Source organism: Ambystoma mexicanum, chromosome 4p (genome assembly GCF_040938575.1).
Source record: "Ambystoma mexicanum isolate Mex_15411 chromosome 4p, UKY_AmexF1_1, whole genome shotgun sequence".
Lineage (NCBI taxonomy): Eukaryota > Metazoa > Chordata > Amphibia > Caudata > Ambystomatidae > Ambystoma > Ambystoma mexicanum.
The window spans coordinates 1,062,162,276-1,062,182,260 of NC_090927.1; the positions used below are offsets into that span (position 1 = coordinate 1,062,162,276).

Consider the following 19,985-nt stretch of genomic DNA (forward strand, 5'->3'; position numbering starts at 1 on the left):
ACCACTTTAGAGATTAGAGCTCAGCAAACGACTATAGATTTGGACACACGTCTATTGTCAAATAATTGGTGTAACACTACCACCATGGAAAGACACAGGGCCTGATTCACTGAGCGTTTTCCTATGGGATTGCGCCATTATAAAACTGTGAATCAGGCCCATAATATCAATATCAACATTTTTTCTCCTTAAGAATGAATCTAAGATAAACACGGTCTTTACTCGCATGGCACAAAGTGACATTGGATATAAAGCTGTATAAAGAAAGCTCAGCTCAGTACTCGCTGGCCTACATAGGATAAGGAGGAACACTCAACAATTGTTTATGGCGTTCCCCTTTCAGGACAACCTTAGTCTGTATACGTTATAGTCGTAGTTCAGTATCTAGCTCTCAGTAGTAACTCTGCGTTCCATTGCTAGCCAATGACGCGGAAACGCCGGATGAAGAGCCGGACGGAGGACCATGGCCCTCTAGAAAATGGTAAGTAAACTTTCAGTGCAACCTCTCCATGCCCGACAGGGCTTTCTCATAATCACGGAGACTAGCAACCGAAACTTTTAGCTTTCTGTATTTCAGCGAAAACTACCTATTTGAATGGTCATCATACCCTCATGAAATGGTCGAAGCCAAAGAACGGCGCATTACAAGTTGGACATGTTGTAAGCACACCGACATTCTACGTAAGAGACCAGTACCTTAATGACAGTCCAGTGCAGTCTACTAATTATACACACCCCACTATTATAATGCACATTATCAACTTTCATTTTCCTACAAGGAAGCAAACGAACACGGACATTACAAGATACTCCTCCTTTTTGTCATTCACCAACCACGAATGCACACAGGTGCCATTTTCACAGGCTAAGCAGGTCATTTCTACATCTCAGTAGATCACAACACTCCCTGCTTCACCATCAATGGACTCACTTTTACTATAGAACAGGCACATGCATCCCACTTTTCTATGCAAGTGTCTACCAATGCATGCATGAAACTAAACCCTTTCTATATAGGAACCATTTTGGAATGTATGGTTACACATGTCCGACATCAATGGAATGATATTTTAAAAGCATAACAATATTAAAGGCGTTTCTATATTCCTTGTTATTGTAGTCAGACTCAGCCTACATTATTATATAGAAGTATCTTTCCTAGTTATTATGGCTAACAACAAACCCCTTTCTTGTTTCTTTTTTATGTTGTTTAGTCAATGTTAACCACAACAAATGATCTTTTGGTGATTTATGTCTGGGACTAACTATATTTGGAACTATTCATGCTACATTGTATGTATGTTTGGACTTTATTTTAACCTTATTTTAATTCATTTATGATGTATCATTCAGAGCCTGAGAAAGAGCTTTGTTTGAAACATGTGCCGGCTCGAATAAATAAAGATATGATTTATGTCATGAATTAAAAAATGCAATTTACATCTTAATAAGTATCCCTTGAGATTATTGAGACTCACATTAATGTAATTGGGTGCAGTCCTCTGCCAAGACATTTCCCATTTGTGTTTACTTTTGAGAACGACTAGAGAAGTGTCTCAATTTCTTGGATTTTGATTTGAAAAGTATTGAAAATATTATCTGTGGCGCAGGGAACAGAATAGTATCTACTCTGATCTTATTTCTTCAGAAAAATTCAATTTTAGAGCTGTAACACAACACAACGTATAACAAAGTACGCCCAATGTGTTTGTTTCTTTGTCAGGATGATGGATAGGTTTTTAAATGTCCTTCTAAACATTATACAGGATGAAGTATCCTTGGGTTTAATAAAACAGTCTTTAGATTCCAAAACAGGCCTCTGGGTGCAAACACAGTCTCTAGGGTGATGTACTCTTGGAGTGGGGTCCAATGCCAAACAAGCTTTTACTCTTTTTGCCACATAATTGGAATAATCTCCCGGCTGACTAGTGTCTTGCTCCCACTCAGGGGCGTTGCTAGGGGGGGGCTAACGGGGCTATAGCCCCTGATCTTTTGGTTGTAGCCCCGGATAGAATCTCAGGAGCTACAGCCAAAAGACTAGCTAGCCCCGAGTCCCAACACTTCCGACATCAGCTTAGCCCCGGGTCTTTTCCAGACCTAGCAACTTCCCTGCGTCCCACTCTCCTTGCCTTTCATAAGGATCTGATAACCTACCTTTTCCAAAACCCTAATTGTTCTGCATTACACTTTTCTCATGTTTTACTGTATCAAGATGTATTATTTTGTGCTGTATTCTGTCTGCACACATGTTGCATAGTGCTCCAAATGCCCCTGGGAAAGCTTTGCGCTATATCCACTGCCTAAAATAAATAGACTTTCTGTGTACAGATCCAATATCCTAGGTCTTGGGCCTTATGTGTAGCTGCACGCTCGGCTCAGGCAACAGCAAAAGCTAGCACTAAGAGGTGGAGGTGAGCTCCAGAATTTCCATAGAAAGGCGGGTCCCCTTGGTTTCCTACTGGTGAAATCAGGGGCCTCTTCATCACCCTGATTTAGAGCCTGACTCCAGTCTCCAAAACCATGTTCTCATGTACCTCCTTGACGAGCCACAAGAGTCTTGTGCCTAAGGGAGTCTTTCCTGCACCCCATCCTCGAATACCTCACCACTTGCTTGTACCTCCTCACAACCTAATATCAGGCCTCTTTGGTTCAGGGTGCAATTCCCTCTTTCTGTATACTCTGGTCTTCCACTTCAACTATCTCCATTCTTCTTTAACTAACCCTTTCTCCTTACTCCTAAGCTTCCTTCTCGCCCTTTCCCCATTATCATCGCCTCACTGTTCTTGTGCTTCCCCTGCAACTTTAACACCTTCATTCCTAAGCACTTTCGAAGATCACCCTTTTCAGGCTTAGGGTTCATCTTGCTCAATTCTACTACCGCAGTTTTCTTAGAGGATGACGGTATCCAGTCTTTCCAATTCCTTTCTATCGAATGATTATCCATCGAATTTCATTCATTGAAATGATTTTCAATCGAAAAGCGTTTTCATTGAATGAAATTCGATGGATTTCGATGCATTTCCAACACAAACATACTCTTAAAGTAGATATATGGCTGTGTTGGAAATTGAGCTGTTGGGTTGAGGAAAGGGTTACATTTAGAAAATGGGGTGGTTGGAATCCGTGGTGTTTGGTTTTTTTAACAATACATACCACAAGTTGCAGGGAGCTGCCCAGTGCTAAAAATGACAGTTTTCAGCGCTGGACAGCTCCCTGTAAAGTTAAAACAGTATGCATGTTTCATCGAATTGCCATGCAAAAAAGGGTAAAGTGTTTCTATAGGGAAATCCAGTTCGATTAATGGGTTTCGATACATAAACACTTTTCACTTTATGTATTGCAATTCGATGAAACATTTTTCGTTGGATGCATTTCAATGCATTTAACGTTCGATGGTATATTTTCGATGGAAAGACCATAAACCGAGGATGACCTGTCCTAACTTGACTTCCCTTGATTCTCCTCCTTCGATGTCACCTTTTCTGTCTTTCTTCACCTGCATAAATATCACTGCCAATATTGTCTGTACTTTTCCCTCCCTCTCCTCTATCTCTCCCACAAACCACTCCTTTTGTTGTGTAGCTTTAACTCCTTAATCTCATTCATCACCTCTGGCTTCCTTTCTCCTGCTCTTGCCTCCAACTCTCTCCAAAGCTGCTCCTCCACCAGCAAACTCGCCTCTGCTCTCCACCAGCGCTTCACTCGGGAATTCACCTCACTCCTGTATTAGATAGGCTGGAAGTATCACATGATCTCTCTGGGAATGACAGTCATTGGGAGTCTAGTTCAAATCCCGGGGAGGAACTCCTTAAATAGGCTACCGACCATCTTGGTTACCGTTCTGAGAAATGCTTTGCAGGGAGTGGGCTGAAGAATTGCTCTCTCTCTCTGCCTATTACTAGAAGAGCCCCCACACACCCGTTGGTTTGCCCCCTACTTATACCAGCAGGTTAGTCTTGGCGTTGTGATCTCTTCTCAGATCAGGGCAGTTCCCTTTTCACGTGGCTTGGTGTTCAGTACATGTCTCCTTTTTGAAGCTTTCCTTACATGGACTTCAACGTAACCCTAGCATATCGGTCTAGGACTTGGTAGCCTGGCCGTTTGTGTGGCGAGTGAGGTCTTAGTCTTACTCACCTGCTCAACTCACACATTTGGGTGACACTGGTCAGTCCCTAAGGCTGCCAGTGCAGGCAGAGTTGTTCTCCCATTTACTTTTTCTGGTGTTTTTACTGTAATACAAGCCAAAACAGAGGAATATTACAGGGACTCTGTGCCCCCTGTTATTGTCTAGCAACATTTTTGTTCCGCTAGCAACATTTTTGTTACAGTGTAGATGTGCAAAGGACAGATGGGTGGCAGTGAACTGTGCTTTACATTTGTTTCCAGTGCCCTACGGTGCACAAACCTCTTTACTGTGGTAATGCAATTTCCTGAGCCTTATAATAAAAATGGCTGGTCCCCAAGGTACAATTCCTTTCCTTTGTTCCATCCTGAATTTTGGGGCATCTTCCTGACCTCTTAGGATGGAATCCTCTATATAAGTTAATGCATTTTCGCGGGATGGATCCTTTGGTTCCAGATCATTGCTTTGTGTGGCTGGTACTGGTTGACACTTGGATTGGGATGGTTGGTTCCCAGTCCACTTTTCTCGCAGCTAATCTCTGTTGCTGGGCAGAGTGGAGGCAGCTGAAAGTCAATGACTGAACAGCCACCATCTATGTGCATCTAGGTGCATCTAGGTGCAGATCCTTCTCAATGGTGGGCTGGAGCAGTCCCCAGCAAGGATTTTGTATAAACTGAGAGGGTCTGGAGCCATTCTGCAGGAGACTCACTGAAGCCAAGAGGCTGTATAATTAAAATAACGCAGACGAGAGCAGACCTCCTGCTGCTGAGTGAAAGCCATCCACATTTTTGTGACCAGGAAAGGCCTTAGTCAGTGCCTTAGACCCATAGACTGGTGGACCTAACCAGTCTTGTGTCCTGCACTGCTGTCTTCCCATTTATGGGGAGTTATCACTGCAACTACACAAGCTAGCATAGAAAAATTAGACTTGTGACCCAGGAGCCTCGTAGCTTGTAGCATCTGTTCTGTACTGTAAAAAAGGGCCTGTCTGGAACCTTTGATTCTCTACTGTCAAGAACATACCCTGACCGGAGATACTTTGCTCACCCACTGCGCCAGTATTACCATGGGGTAAGGCAGCGGTCATTCTTCATTCTGGAAGTCACAGTGGTCATCGGCCAAGGTCGTCTGTCCTTGTGAAGATCTGGAACCATGTCTGCTATGGGAAATAGGAACCACTGCTAATCCGACACCAACTTAAGCCACTGTACCTGCAACTCAGGAAACACCTGCAACAAGGCCAAAGGTGTGAGCAGGGGGCCTCCACGATTCCCACTTCCCTGGGGGTGGTCGTTATGTCAATCAGAGTTCAGGGTCTGAGTGTACTTACCCCTCTTGCTGCCTCCAACATCTCATCAGGATTCAATCGGCATATCGTCCAATGACTAACACTACACTTAGCTGACTGTAGAAGTGGAGTATCTGTAGGCTTGAGACGGATTTAGTTTCAGGGCATGTGGCACCTGTGCACTGCACTTGTAGAACACTCGAACTCTTACTTGCCTATGTAGGGCTGGACTTCTTATGTGTATTAAGGAAAGTTTCCTATACTTATAAAGAATATTGCTTTTACTTGTTCAACAACGTCTTGTCCCTCCAATTTACTTAAACGAGTTGTACTGATTTTGAATTATTTCTCATAACTATGCGTAATTGTAAAGTGTTGTGTACTCCACTTTGAGGGCTGCCTATTCGGTAAATGTTTGTATAGATAACTATGCGTGTAGTATACATTATCCCCGATTTGTACTTGCAGGTGTTTTGTCCCATAAAATAGTTTATGTTTATACATTTTTGTGAACCTCTATTACTTGACTATATCTGTGTTGTTAATTGTAAGATATACCAAACGACTGATCAAAGTCTTCAGCCTTACTGCTTAACCTGGGCTACCAAGAGGGAGTTTTGTTCATCCAAGCGTGAAAAACATTTCTTATCCACTAGTTTGGTCTTCCAAAATCCCACACTAGTGCTGCTTTTAAAAATCCCACCAAACTCTTGGAGCTTATGATTTATTTTACAGTGAGGCAGGGCAGAACCACCTTTTGCCACACTGGTTGCAAAGGGGCCAGCAGTGCAAGTTGTCTAAGCATGTCTTCTTGAGGGACTGAAAAGCACTCCCGCAGGTTACTCTGGCTCTTCCCATAGATTTCCAAGCCTAAAACCTGTAAGTGCAATTTTCCAGTCCAATCCTGCCTTTCCTTTGGTGGACGAGTGGGACTGTGGGAAATGTAGTCATTCTCCATTCAGGTTACCAGCCAAGCCAAGGTAACTTGAGCTTGGGGCATCCCATTCAGTATTCCCCTTGGATTCAGGAAACTCCTTAAAATTATTCTGTAGCTTGCCCCTTTCGATATCATCAATTGGCTATCTTGGGTTATCCAGGTTTTAGCTCTGACCCCGAAGGGAATTTTGGGAGGTGCACATTGCGGACTTCGAGTAGCTGGGTATATCATGATGAGGTCCATGTAACAAGGACTATAAGCTCACCTCATCAGAGAGTGCACTATTCAAGAAACGGGGAACACCCAGTGGCAAGAAGATATGCAGTAGAGCTTTCTACTTAGCCCTGCCCCAATACTGCTACTTTGCAAGCAAAACAGTCTTGATTTATATCTGGATATATCCAGAAATGAATTAAGGCTGATGTAATGGCAACATGTGGACAAATGGCAAAGCAGGTATGTAATGCCTACGTCAAAATCTTTCTGTTGTTCTGAAGTCACGTGATTTCTTGCAGAGTAGAAAAGTAGGATTTATGGAATGGGGATGAATATGTTCTACAAAGGAAATCCGGACTAGTGTGAAATGTGCAGGTCTGATGCGCTGACTGCTACAAGAGAATTAGCAGACATTTTCTGGAGGGGGAGAAAGCCATCTTCATTGCATATTTTCAATCATGAACTTTCATCATTCAAATCTAAATCCCTTGTCCACTCGAGTGCCACTCACCTGCAGAACGGGATTGTCTTTCCTTTCAAGAAATGTCACAAGCCTTTGGACAACACCCATTTTTTGTATCACCTCATCAATGGGTGGATTTGGTTCTGAAAGAAGAAGAAACCGAGTTCGTACAAATAACCTTGAAATACTAAAGCACAAGACAAATGTATGGAGAATTTGGCTCAGCATACACTAATACATCACATTCTGTGTATACATAGATCATTATCATTTATATACACACATATCACTTGCATATGCCACTATTTAGTGGTTCTCTTGTAATATTACATATTGGGTTTTTTTCGAATTCTAAAATGGAGCATTAGTAGGGGCATTCTTGTCACAGTATACCTACGCCATGTATACACGGCCCTATGACCCTTTGCTTGTTCACATCCTCAGATTGCTCATTTTTCGGACCCATCAGGTATATGTACTGCATAAATGAGCTGTGCCTTGTACTGAGCCTTTTCTCCCCTGTGGGGAGGTTGGGCAGACGCATATGATTCTTTGCAGATACAAGCCTCAAAAAGACTATTACTGGGCGAGTACTGTTTGCCTTCTGAGGCTTGTGAATCTGGTTAGAGACATATTCACATGGTTTGCATAGATTAACAAGCAGTACCTAGTGACTGTGGAGGGTGAGCTGAAGGAACAGTTACAAATACATGCTTTAAAACTCAATGTCCCACTTCAGAGCCTGCTCTTGCCTGGGTGTCAAGCCAATGTTGCTGCCCTACAGATTGCAGCTAATAGTTCATTTGCAATGAAGGCCAGTCTTGCCATGGTGTTGCATGGTGCGGGTGTAACGGTACACCGGTATACTGGTATAATTACAGTCAATTCCTTAATATAATTATAAAAACCGTGGCAGTTTTCATACCGGTTTCCCGTGTTCGTACCAGCATCTAAGCGCAAAGTTTGCTTAGAGGCTGCAGTGCGTGCACAGTGGCTTAGACCTCATGCACGAAGAGGCAGAATCTACTCGGGTTGCTTTGGCTGGCATGTGAACATGTGGAGACTAGACTGAAAAGCAGATCGGAGCAGTGCTTCGCATGTGGACAGAGTCAAAGATCTGACTTCTTTATTGCATACTTGCCAACATTCTGTGACCAAAAAGATGTAGGATTTTTGAAGTTTCACAAATTATGCTGACATCACAGGAAAATACAAACCTACATTGTTGGCACCACTGGAGCATTCTAAAATGCACAACCCTTCAAACAACACGACATGGAAAGATGTACAAATGTTTATACTTCTGAATAGTAAGTTAATACCAAATTCAATTACATCACTTCACAGAAGATGATCACACAGAGCTGGTAGGCAACATTTGACACTTCTCTGTAGCCGCAGCCTGGGAGTACATACTTATTCCTGCAGTGCAAGTTAAATAATAAACGAGCGACTGATACCCTCCTCCGTCTGATAGGCAGATGCTGTGTTATGGTGATACGCTCTGCCACTTGCCTTCACTGGTGGTTCACTGAAAGTCTGTCCCACTTAGAGCGCAGGGCAGAGTCACGTAGCCGTCAGCTCAATGGATTTATCTGAGCCGATCCTCAAAGTAATCACTTACCCGCCCACTGCACCGCCAGACTAATGCATGTGTTGCAGGCTCTGTCCTGGAGCCTGCCTTAGAGTCACATACATTACCTGCGCCTGTAAAAAGCAGTAGGACCTGTCACGCAAATCTGTAGGCGGTAGGACTGCTTAAAAAGCAGTAGCCTAATGCCTAAATCAGTAGGGGTGGCAAGCATGTTATTGTTTTGTGTAAATGACCTGTGGCTGCCTAACACCCCCAAGGCTGAGTGTTCTTTAAGCTGTAAATCGACATAAAAAATAAACACTGTTCATTTGAAAGAAGACTCCATGGGCATTGCAAGGGCAGTGGTCGAAGTGTACGAAAAGAAGTAGTGGAGCTATGTTCCCTGCTGGCCTGCCCCTGCTCCCCACAAACCCCATTGCCACAACTGCTCCCACACACAATACACCCCTCCAAACACTTGCACCTGCTGTTTAAGGGAACGTTCAGTGCAGTGCACTGAAAGTGAAGGTTTCAACTTCTTCCTACACTTTTATTTTAAAAAAAAACCATTCCGGAACGGTTTCTTTTTAAAATAAAAGTATAGGAGCTGTACAAGTTAATTAAAAAAAGTATAGGAGCACCGCTCCCGCTCACTTCGACCACTGGCTGCAGGGCGGTAACTAATGTGTACTTAAGAGCCGCGGTTCGGGCCAAATTGAAACATTAAAGGTACTGCTGTCAAGGTGGTTGGTATGCACAGGGACGTCATTTCACCAACATTCATTCCAGGGGTAGCGGAAGTGACATCACACGACCCTTGATCCCCTGATGACATTACAGGAAGTGATGTCATTTGACCCCACCCTGAAGTGATATCGCGGGAAGCGATGGAACACGACCTTTCACCCGTTGACAAAACAGGAAGTGGCATCACATAGCATTGTACACTACGAAAAATATGGTTACGATATCACTATAATGTTATGTACATTTCATACAAGAATGGATCGTCATATGTATCATTAGGATCAGTGAGTATAGGCCCACATTACCAAATTACTGTGAATGCAAGCAGACGTCCATGACCAAATGATAATGATGTGTTATTATATAGCACTTACGCTTAAGCGCTTTATATAGAAAAAATATACACCCAATATCACCCAACCAGTGTTGGTACTCATTTATCGACCTCAGAAGGATGAAAGGCTGATTTGAGGCGTTTAAGAAAAGACTAAATCAGTGACTCACCCCCTGAAGTGTGCCTTAAATAAACCTTTAATGAGTCTAGCAATTATTGTATAGCATTCCAGAAAGACACATTATTTGGTAGTCCTATTCTTTCTTATTTAGGGTCAGTGCTGAAAGTGTGAGAGCCTCATTACACGGTAGGCGGAGAACCATGGCGCTATTAGCGCCATGGTTCATGCCGGTAAAATACCGGCACTGCCTTGGTGGAAAGGGGAATTACCGCCCCATTCCAAGGTTGGCGGGGCGGTAATTCCCCCTTCCACCATTGCCCTTCCCCATTTCCATTTTTGCCCCATAGGGCATAATGGGAATGGGGAAGGTGCTAATTACGGCACCGCAAATTGCGGTACCGTAATTGGCTTCCTGGGTCCCTTTGCGGGTTGGTTTTTAACGCCTGCAAAAAGCAGGCGTTAAAATCCCCAACCCGCAAAGGGACCTTGTAGTAAGGCGGTAAGGATTTACCGGTACCGGTAAAATACCAGTACCGGTAAACCCTTACCGCCTGCCGTGTAATGAGGCCCTTAGACTTGTGGCACTCCTGTTCTTATTTGTCTTCTTTACAAATAAGGGCCTGAACAAGAATACCGGCCACTCCAGAAGAAAAGAGCCACATGGTGCTTGTCACATTACAAAAGAAAAAAACGTTTTTTTTTTTTAGGAGGTCGCAAGGGAGTTCACAGAGGTCGCAAGGGAGACCTCAGAGGTCGCAGTTGCGACCTCTGGCGACCCCTAAATGACGTCCCTGGGTATGCAACTGGCCTGCTGGCTTCTTGTCTCAAACCTTTCATTTCACTTTACTATAGAAGAGAATGAAATGGAAAAAACAGTATAAGGCCCTCACACTTTCAGCACTGACCCTAAATAAGAAAGAATAGGACTACCAAATAATGTGTCTTTCTGGAATGCTATACAATAATTGCTAGACTCATTAAAGGTTTATTTAAGGCACACTTCAGGGGGTGAGTCACTGATTTAGTCTTTTCTTAAACGCCTCAAATCAGCCTTTCATCCTTCTGAGGTCGATAAATGAGTACCAACACTGGTTGGGTGATATTGGGTGTATATTTTTTCTATATAAAGCGCTTAAGCGTAAGTGCTATATAATAACACATCATTATCATTTGGTCATGGACGTCTGCTTGCATTCACAGTAATTTGGTAATGTGGGCCTATACTCACTGATCCTAATGATACATATGACGATCCATTCTTGTATGAAATGTACATCACATTATAGTGATATCGTAACCATATTTTTCGTAGTGTACAATGCTATGTGATGCCACTTCCTGTTTTGTCAACGGGTGAAAGGTCGTGTTCCATCGCTTCCCGCGATATCACTTCAGGGTGGGGTCAAATGACATCACTTCCTGTAATGTCATCAGGGGATCAAGGGTCGTGTGATGTCACTTCCGCTACCCCTGGAATGAATGTTGGTGAAATGACGTCCCTGTGCATACCAACCACCTTGACAGCAGTACCTTTAATGTTTCAATTTGGCCCGAACCGCGGCTCTTAAGTACACATTAGTTACCGCCCTGCAGCACATTTTGCAAAAGTGCTGAACCGGAACTGAGGTACCTTATTTTGGGCTCTGATGTATTCACTGCACTTGCCTTTGCCTGTCTTGCAACAGATAAAAGCCTGGGTACTGGACTCTAAATAACAGCCTGCCCACCAGTGATTGCCAAGTAAAGTGCTGCATGTACATTTTACAAAATGGCACTATTGTCTGATGACAAACCTAAAAGTGTCCATTCTCTGGGTTCCCCCCCAACCTCCTCTCCCACCAGAGCACCGTGTTGGACTGTAATGGAGTGGATTGACTGTGCATGAAGGTATGTGTGGGTGCTCAGGGCAGGCTGTTATCATTTAACACCTCTCGGAAAAAGGCAATTATTTTGAAAAAGGCTTCTTTAGCAGCACATTTGAGTTATGTTGCATAGGTTTTCCTTTTTCATGGCATGTTTCTGCAGTTTTTTTAAATTACCAAATTGTTAAGCCTACATCTGTTGCATGCAGTCTATCTGCAGGAAAAAAGAAGCTTAGCTGTTTTACGGATGCCTGAAGATCTGGCTGAAGATGCTTGGGGGCCCTTATTTTGAGATCCCATTGTCTAAGCATGCCTGCAAATGTTTGCAACAAATAAGTAGTGTTTGTTTGTGGTTTTCAAATGCAAAAGGGCAGTGGAACATTTTCTTTTGAACAAGCAGTTTCAGGTGGCACCGTTTTATATCCCTGAAGCACATACTTCAGAGGTCTGTAAACTACAGCTCTCTTGATGTTTTGTACTCCGAACCCCATGATCCCTCACCATGCTGGCTAAAGTTGATGGTGGTTGTAGTGCCAAACATCTGGAGAACCAAGAGTTGTAGACTCCACGCATGGCTGATCACAAAATCAATAAAGTATCATGAATAGGAAGAGCTCATTTAGTGCATCATGGGTAAAGGAGTTCCGTTGGGTGAGGCGTCTGTGTAGTTTATAAATGATCATGGATTATATTACCGTTTGCAAAGGATTATAATGGAGAATGGGTTGTCTAATGCATATTGCAATGAGTGAAGTTCCTGGTTTTATGATTGATATTCCATAATATTATCAATTATGAAGCACCTTTTGGGGAGATTTACCTGTGACCAGTAAACATACATTTGAAGTGAGACCGACTTTATTTTATGAGGATATATGTTTCCTTAGGAAATGCATACCACCAGCCTCGGTTTGTCATGATTCTGTACTGTGTATATTATAAAGGGACGAGACTACTGTCGTCTGCACTGCAGAGCAAAGAAAGGCAGCCTGCATGGGCGGGTGGGCTGAAACCCTAAATGAACACTTAGGCAATGCTAATAAGCTTTCCTTGTTAAGTCCTCAATAACGAATTGCCAATGTTATGTTGATGTTTGTGGTGTGAGTGTTTGCGACATTTAGACTTTTCATAACCAAGTGTTATATAAGGTAATACAAATGTGTGCTATACAGCGATAACCATGGTATACCGCCATTTGGGAAGAAGGTTATCATACGGTCAAAACATCGATACTGTGACCCCCCCCCCCCCTAACGTAGAGTGGGTTTTAAGTGTGAATGGAAGAGGTTTGTTTGCTATGGTATAGCAGAACTGCCTGCAGCAAAAAATCCATCTTGCAATGGTGAATTTGCTTACTGGATTCCCTCCCCTTCCTTTTGCCACTCAAATATGGAATTGAGTTTGAAATGAAGTACTCTACACAGCTTGTTATGTGTTAGCAGAGATCTTTATTCAATCTTACAGCACAGCAACCCCCAGAAGTTGATAACCACTCCTCCAAATCCAAATGACACGTTCCTCTCCCCAAAACTCTAGCCCGGAATATAAGACAGTGTTCCACCCAAAGGTTCCATGATCAGGGCACATCACATAACACAGAGAAGGACACAAAATAACACATCTCCCTCCCCAACAATGAATAACAGCATTTGCATTTAGAACTAGACATTTCACCATACACTTTAACTATGTACAGTTTCTCTCATAACACTTTACATAACACATTACACAGCTTGTAGTTTCCATTTAGAACTACACATTTCACAATTCGCAGAACTATGTACAATTTCTCTCATAACACTTTACACGTCATAACACTGCAGCATCATTCTACCATCACCCACATTTAATGGGGACCACTCTTGACAAGTTCCACACTTGCCTTCTACGTAGAAGTCCCACACTTGCCCTCCACGCATCCTCACTGCACGCTTCAACACATCCACCACTTGTGCAAGATCTGAATACAACAGATCACCCTTCCTTTTCACTACCCCTTTCTTTGTGCGTACCCAATCACCTACCAACACCACTGTACTGCGTCTAACAGATTTTTCATTTACCTTCTTCACACATTCATTCCTCCTTCTGTCAAGCATCCCTTTCAACTCCTCCACCACACAGTCACTCACCCTCGCCCTTACCAGCCAGGGAGGGAGGTGACACTCTGGTATTGAGCTTGCTTCCCCTCATCAATTTAAAATGGACTTTCACCCGTGACAGCATGGGGCGCCATATGCAAAGCATACAGTTTATCCCACAAGGCAACCTTTGTGTCCTTCTCACATGCATCTGCCATCCTCACAGCATCCATCACACACCTATTCACCCTTTCCACAGCTCCATTCCATTCTGGATGATAAGCTGCAGTTCTTTTATGCTTTAAACCACTACACTGCATGTATTCCTCAAAACATCCTCCCACAAATTGCCTCCCATTATCTGTCAAAATAGAACTGGGTAAGCCCTCTCTCTCGAAAACACTGTGTAACAATTCCAACATAGTGGATCCAGTAATATCCAGCACAATTTTAAACTCTGTCCAACATGACCGCAAATCCACAATTAAAATTAAAACAAATGTCCAGGTTCCAGATCACACCACACCACACCATATCTGGCACATCCACCTTCATCATCGGCTGAAGATGCGCCATAACACCTTTACCTGACGCTTCACACTCAATACACTTTCCCAATACCCTCTGCACATCTCGGTCAAATCCAGGCCACCAATACTCTTTCCTCAGAATCACCTTCATCTTGGTTATCCCAATATGACCCTCATGGTCAATCTCCACGATCTATCTCCCTTCTCAAGCACTTAGGGACCACCACCCGATCCCATCTGTACAAAATACCACTCTTGAAACTCAATTCCGATCTAACTTCACAGAAACACTTCTCCTCATCATTAATTCATCTTTATTCAGGCCACCCCTCTCTTACAAAATCCATTACTCTCACTAACACTACTTCCTCTCTTACAGCTCTCTGCCACTCTTCTTGAGAAATAACATCATCATGTATCACAAAAACCATGTCAGTTAGGACCGCTCTGGTCAATTCCCCAACATCCCATTTCACATCCCCACCTAACCTTGATACATGATCAGCAAATACATTCTCTTTCCCAGGAATTACATCCATGGCAAATGAATTTCCTTGCAACCTGGCCACCCATCCGGCAACCCTCCTTGACACTTTGTCTAGACCCTTCTGTTCAAAAATCACTTTCAGTGGTTTATGGTCAGTTCCTAAGATAGATTCCGCACCCCACACAAACTTGCACATTTTTCAACTGCCCAATGACATGCAAGGGCTTGCTTCTCCAATACAGAATGATTCCTTTCTGCACCTCTCAACATCCTCAACGCATGCGTGATGATATGCTTACATCCATTTTCACCAATCCGTGTTAATACAGCACCAATCACTAGCATTAACAGAGATTACACTCCTTCTTATAGTACTGAACATGGACAGAGGTCTCGCCAAATCAATTTCACTCTTTATCTTTTATTCTCAGTCTGCATCCCAGCAGAATTCCACACCCTTCTTTAATAGGTCTCTCCCTTTTCACAATTTTATCAGCAAAACTCTGCACAAACTTTTGGTAAAACTCAATAATCCAAACTAAGGACATTAACTCCCCTTTATCCTTCAGACACGGTACCTTACTTGACGCATAGACCATTTCACATTGGGATTTTAAGACATCAATAGAAATCTCATGACCCAAATACTCAACCGACCCTTTCCCAAACACACATTTCTATGCTCTTAACGTAATGCCTCTCTTGTCTAATATCGGCAAAACCTTCTTGACATTCTCCTCATGCTTCTCCTATGTCTCTCCACAAACCAAGATCTCGTGCAGAAAGCAGTGCACATCTGGCACAAGCTTCAGTAATGTGTCCATCATCTTCTGAAAGACTGACAAGGCAGAAACGAACCCAAAAGGCATCCTCCAGAACTGAAATAGTCCCTCATATGTAATGAAAGCAGTGATTGCTCATCTAATTCAATCTAGTGATACGCCGAAGCCATATCAGGTTTCGAGAAAAACTTCACCCAATCATAGTTCACATCTCCATCATATTGGGAAGCGGGTGCTTCTCAGCAACAACACATTTATTGAGCTCCCTTAAGCCTGCACACAATCTCAACTCCCCATTTGGTTTATTCACAACCACCACTCCACACTCCCAGCACTCTCTATCACACCAGACTCTCTCAGTTTCTTCAATTCCATTTTAACTCCTTCCCTCATCACCAATGGCACAAATTGCTGAAACTAGCACACTCCCCTCCTTTAGGACAATCAGGTTCCGTCATACCTTTTACACGTCCTATGCTCTTTGAAAATACTTTGGGAAACGTAGCTACAATACCAATGTTGATCTGCATAGCATTACTTGCTCATACGCATTGGTATCTAGTCGGCTCTTCAAACCTTTCTGCTCTCTTCAGCCCAATAAAGTCTCCCCTCTCTTGGTAACATACATTTTTCTCTCATTTTGAACTTTAAATGAGCTACAAAATACCCTATGATGTCTATCTTGCCCAAGTTGTACCCTCCTGGCCTTTTATCGGAGGGTAGCAGGTCACATATCTGCCCTCCGACCTGTTTCTCACATACTTCTCAGGACATCAGGGACACCTTTGCCCCAGAGTCTGCCATCATTTGGACACCCCTACAATGTACAGCAATTTCCACGAGCGGGCTGTCACATTCATCATCTTCATCACATTTGGCCACAAGCTCCACTTGCTCTTCATCCTAATCATCCGAAGACTGATGAGTGTCTTTGTTGACATACACTACTTTGCAACTAGAGCCAAAGAAAAATTCTTACAACAATGAGCATAATGCCCCCATCTTTTGCCTTTGGCGCATGTCATTTTTCTTCCAGGGCACACTGGCGAACTGGCAAAACTACTAGCATTGGCACACCTAAAACACAATCTTTCATCACCTTTTTGGGGTTTTAGGCTTATCGCCCTTTCCATCTGGAGGATCTTGAGGACGTTGCGCACCACTTTTTACTTTCTTCTCCTTCTTCCCTTTCCCAGCATCTCCTAACCTTAAGATTTATATGTTACATTTTGACTTTCCTTCTTGGACATTAGCTACACAAGCCATTGAATGCTCTACTCGTTTGGCAATCCCTATGACCTCATCTAAGCTTGGCTCACCTTTGAGCCACAACTCTTCCCTTATTGTGTCATTCCAACAAAGTATCATAAACTGATCTCTTATGTGCTCATCTAACTTCTCACCAAATGTACATGTAAAAGATAGGTGACGCAAAGCAGTAGGGTATTCCTCAACCGTTATCCCTTTTCTTGAACTCTAACACCAAAACGATATCTTTCTAAAATGGTAGTAGTCTTCAGGTTAAAGTGTAAATCCAGTTCATGTAGATCGGAGTGAAATTCATTTGAAACACTCTTCCTCTGCTTGACTCAATTCTGATAGGGTTTCATATATACGTTGCCCTTCATAGCCCGAGAAGTGCATTAAGAGGGAAGGATTCCGATCAGTCCATATTGCGTTTCCATAGGCAGCTCTGACCTAGTGTAAAAAACCCTTTTTCCATTGGGCCCATTTAATTTTAACAGGATCATGAGATTACATGAAATCTGGAGGACCCGGAACACCTGGCATGGCCATTTTGAGAAACCCAATCCAATGTACACACTAGTATAACCTGCTTCTGAGCTAAATACCAGCCATTTCCTTTTAACACCTTTGTGTTTGTTGCTGTGTGGTTAATACTCAAATGATCTGCTACTTGTCCTAGATTGCAATCGTTATTGCTTGCAGGCTTTTCTATTTGTCTATAGAACATTTCTCCAGTAACTAGAAAGCGAAGCGACTTAATTGCAGACTCCTTACTCGTTGTATAATGTTGCTTGAATACAAAACGTGAAGGGCTCCCTTCTCTTATGTAGCCGTTTTGTTTCGCTGTATACCTTTGCTACAGAACGTTGCTCCTGCATGAATGCACAGCGTGAAAGACTCCCTTCTCTGACAACCAAACAAAGCGTGTCAGCTGCACGTCGCAAGGACGGTACATAGAGGGTGCTTTTCTCCAAAGCGGCTCTCTTTTATTAATAACGTGGCATGCAAAGCCTTCCTTCACCGTCACGTGCCCTGTTGCATTTTGGGCATCCGGTGGCACCGAAATCTTTATCTTCTTTTCGGGACACTTTGGCAACACCACGGTAGCAGTAGCGTTCGTTTACTTCGTTCTCCCCCTCCCCACAGCAGCACATGAATGCACGAGCACAGGGGAGCATTTATCCTCGCAGCATGGGGTCGTTCACCTCCTTCTGGTCAACCTTCCTGTCCATCCTGGACCTTAAAAGGTGTGCCGGCAGCAAGACACCTCCACAGGATGGAGGTCAGTCGTGCTCAACGGTGGGGGCGGAGGACCTGGGGGTTGCTGGTGTGGGTTCAACCTTTCCTCATCGCAAGTGAAATTAAGTACTTTACACAGCGTGTATGTGTCAGCAGAGGTCTTTATTAAGATCTTATAGCACAGCAACCCCCAGCACAGTTGACTGCCAACTCTTCCATCTCAAACTGACACTTTTCTCTCCATAACACTCTAGCCTGGAATATAACACAGTGTTCCACCCAAAGGTTCCATGAACTGGGCACACTACATAACACAGAGAAGGACACAAGATAACAGATTTGTTTTTCTTATCTGTTTGATTCTGCTAAGGTAGAACATGACTGCTCTTTGAACAGCAAGTGTGCGAGTGCTTTTTCTCCCATATTTTATAGATTAAGGAAGATCACTGGTAAGTCAATTGATTGGATGGCATAGCAATTCGAAATATATTTTGGTGAAAAACCAGGGTGTGTTCGTAAAACCACTTTATGTTTATGAGCTTTTGGAGGCGATAGAGCTTGAAGTTTTCTTTTTCTTCTAATTTAGTTAACTACAAGGAGGGTTACTGGTGGATAAATGTGTTTGACACCTTCCATAAATGCCTGTACTACAGGTACTTTCACCATGACACATTATGTTGTTAGGTGGTGGATGCTGCTAGTGCTGGTAAGTGTACCTCGAGTGAATTTTAAACCAAGCCTGAGTCAAGAAGATAAAGCAGATAGGTAGGACTATGTGCTAGTGATCAGTCAATTATATTGATTGGTTTTTGTGTGCACAACATGACAAATCGATTCCACTTGTTAAAGTAGCAATATCTACTATTGGGTCTTCTTGCCTATCTCAAGATGTCTATGCATCATGGGAGCAATTGAAAGTGACCAAATGTTATGCCTTCCGGAACCAGCTGTCAGGTTGGTCATCTCAGACTTGGTAGAGCTGAATTGGTGGGCACACAGCTATGCTCAGGAGGTGGGCTTAACACAGCTGTCGTGTCCACATTAGTGCAATTAGAATCATGATGAAGTGTTCTTGAAGTAGTTTGTGTACTACTTTGTGAAGTAAAGAGGTCAAGGGAGGGGCGGAAGTGTATGCAAATATTCCAGACCAGTTCATCAACACTGGGTTGCCTAGGGCCCCTGATGCGGATACTTGGACGCAACGGTTTGGCATTCAGAGTGCTCTGCATTGCCAAGAGATCTACTGCTCACCCAATACTACACAAATCTATCTGAGTAAGCTTGTGAGCCTATATAAAGGAAAGTCAGTGTTATAACAAAGGATCAAGATGGCTGAGTCAGATCTCCTCCCCACGTTGGGCAGCCCGGAGTAAGGTGGCCCCCGTAGACAGGATGACACACCATAGTGTGTCAGGTTATCCAAAAAAAAGCAGTTCAAAACATGGGTCGAGGCCTGCTTGGCCTTCCACGTTAAAGTCACTTATGTCCAGCAAAAAGTTCTTTCACGATTAAACAAAATTCACGTAGGTCTCCCTCTCTTGGGCTTGGACCTCTCAGGGAATCAATAATTCATGTAGGTCTCCCTCTGTTGGGCTCGGAACTCTCAAGAAAAGAACCTGATTCAACATAGATCCCCCTCAGACATGCTCAGACCTCGCATTCACAGCACTTCACGTAGTTCTCCCTCTATCGGCTCGGACCTTTTGAGGCATCAATAGTTCATGTAGGTCTCCATCGGTCGGGTTCGGACTGCTAAATCACAGCACTTGCAGAGGCTCCCTTCCCCAAGCTATAGTCACATTCTTACCCTCCCTTATTTCGTGTTATAGGTCTCCTTCAGTCGGGCTCAGACCTTTCACTGATGTCGAAGACTTTCAAATGAGTGTGGCTTTTCCACAAACCTCCACAAGACCACTTTGGACGTCACTTCAGCTCTCCCTTATGGTATTTGCCC

General features: G+C 43.4%; 1 protein-coding gene across 4 annotated transcripts in view; it reads right to left on the reverse strand.

The window, feature by feature from the left end:
• The window catches only part of KPNA5 (karyopherin subunit alpha 5), a 594,400-nt gene that overhangs the window by 351,103 nt on the left and 223,312 nt on the right, over positions 1-19,985 (reverse strand). For all 4 annotated transcript variants that reach the window (XM_069606642.1, XM_069606645.1, XM_069606643.1 and 1 more), the window contains one exon: positions 7,076-7,170. In XM_069606642.1, coding sequence (XP_069462743.1) covers positions 7,076-7,170 — 95 coding nt within the window. The remainder of the gene's footprint in view (positions 1-7,075; positions 7,171-19,985) is intronic.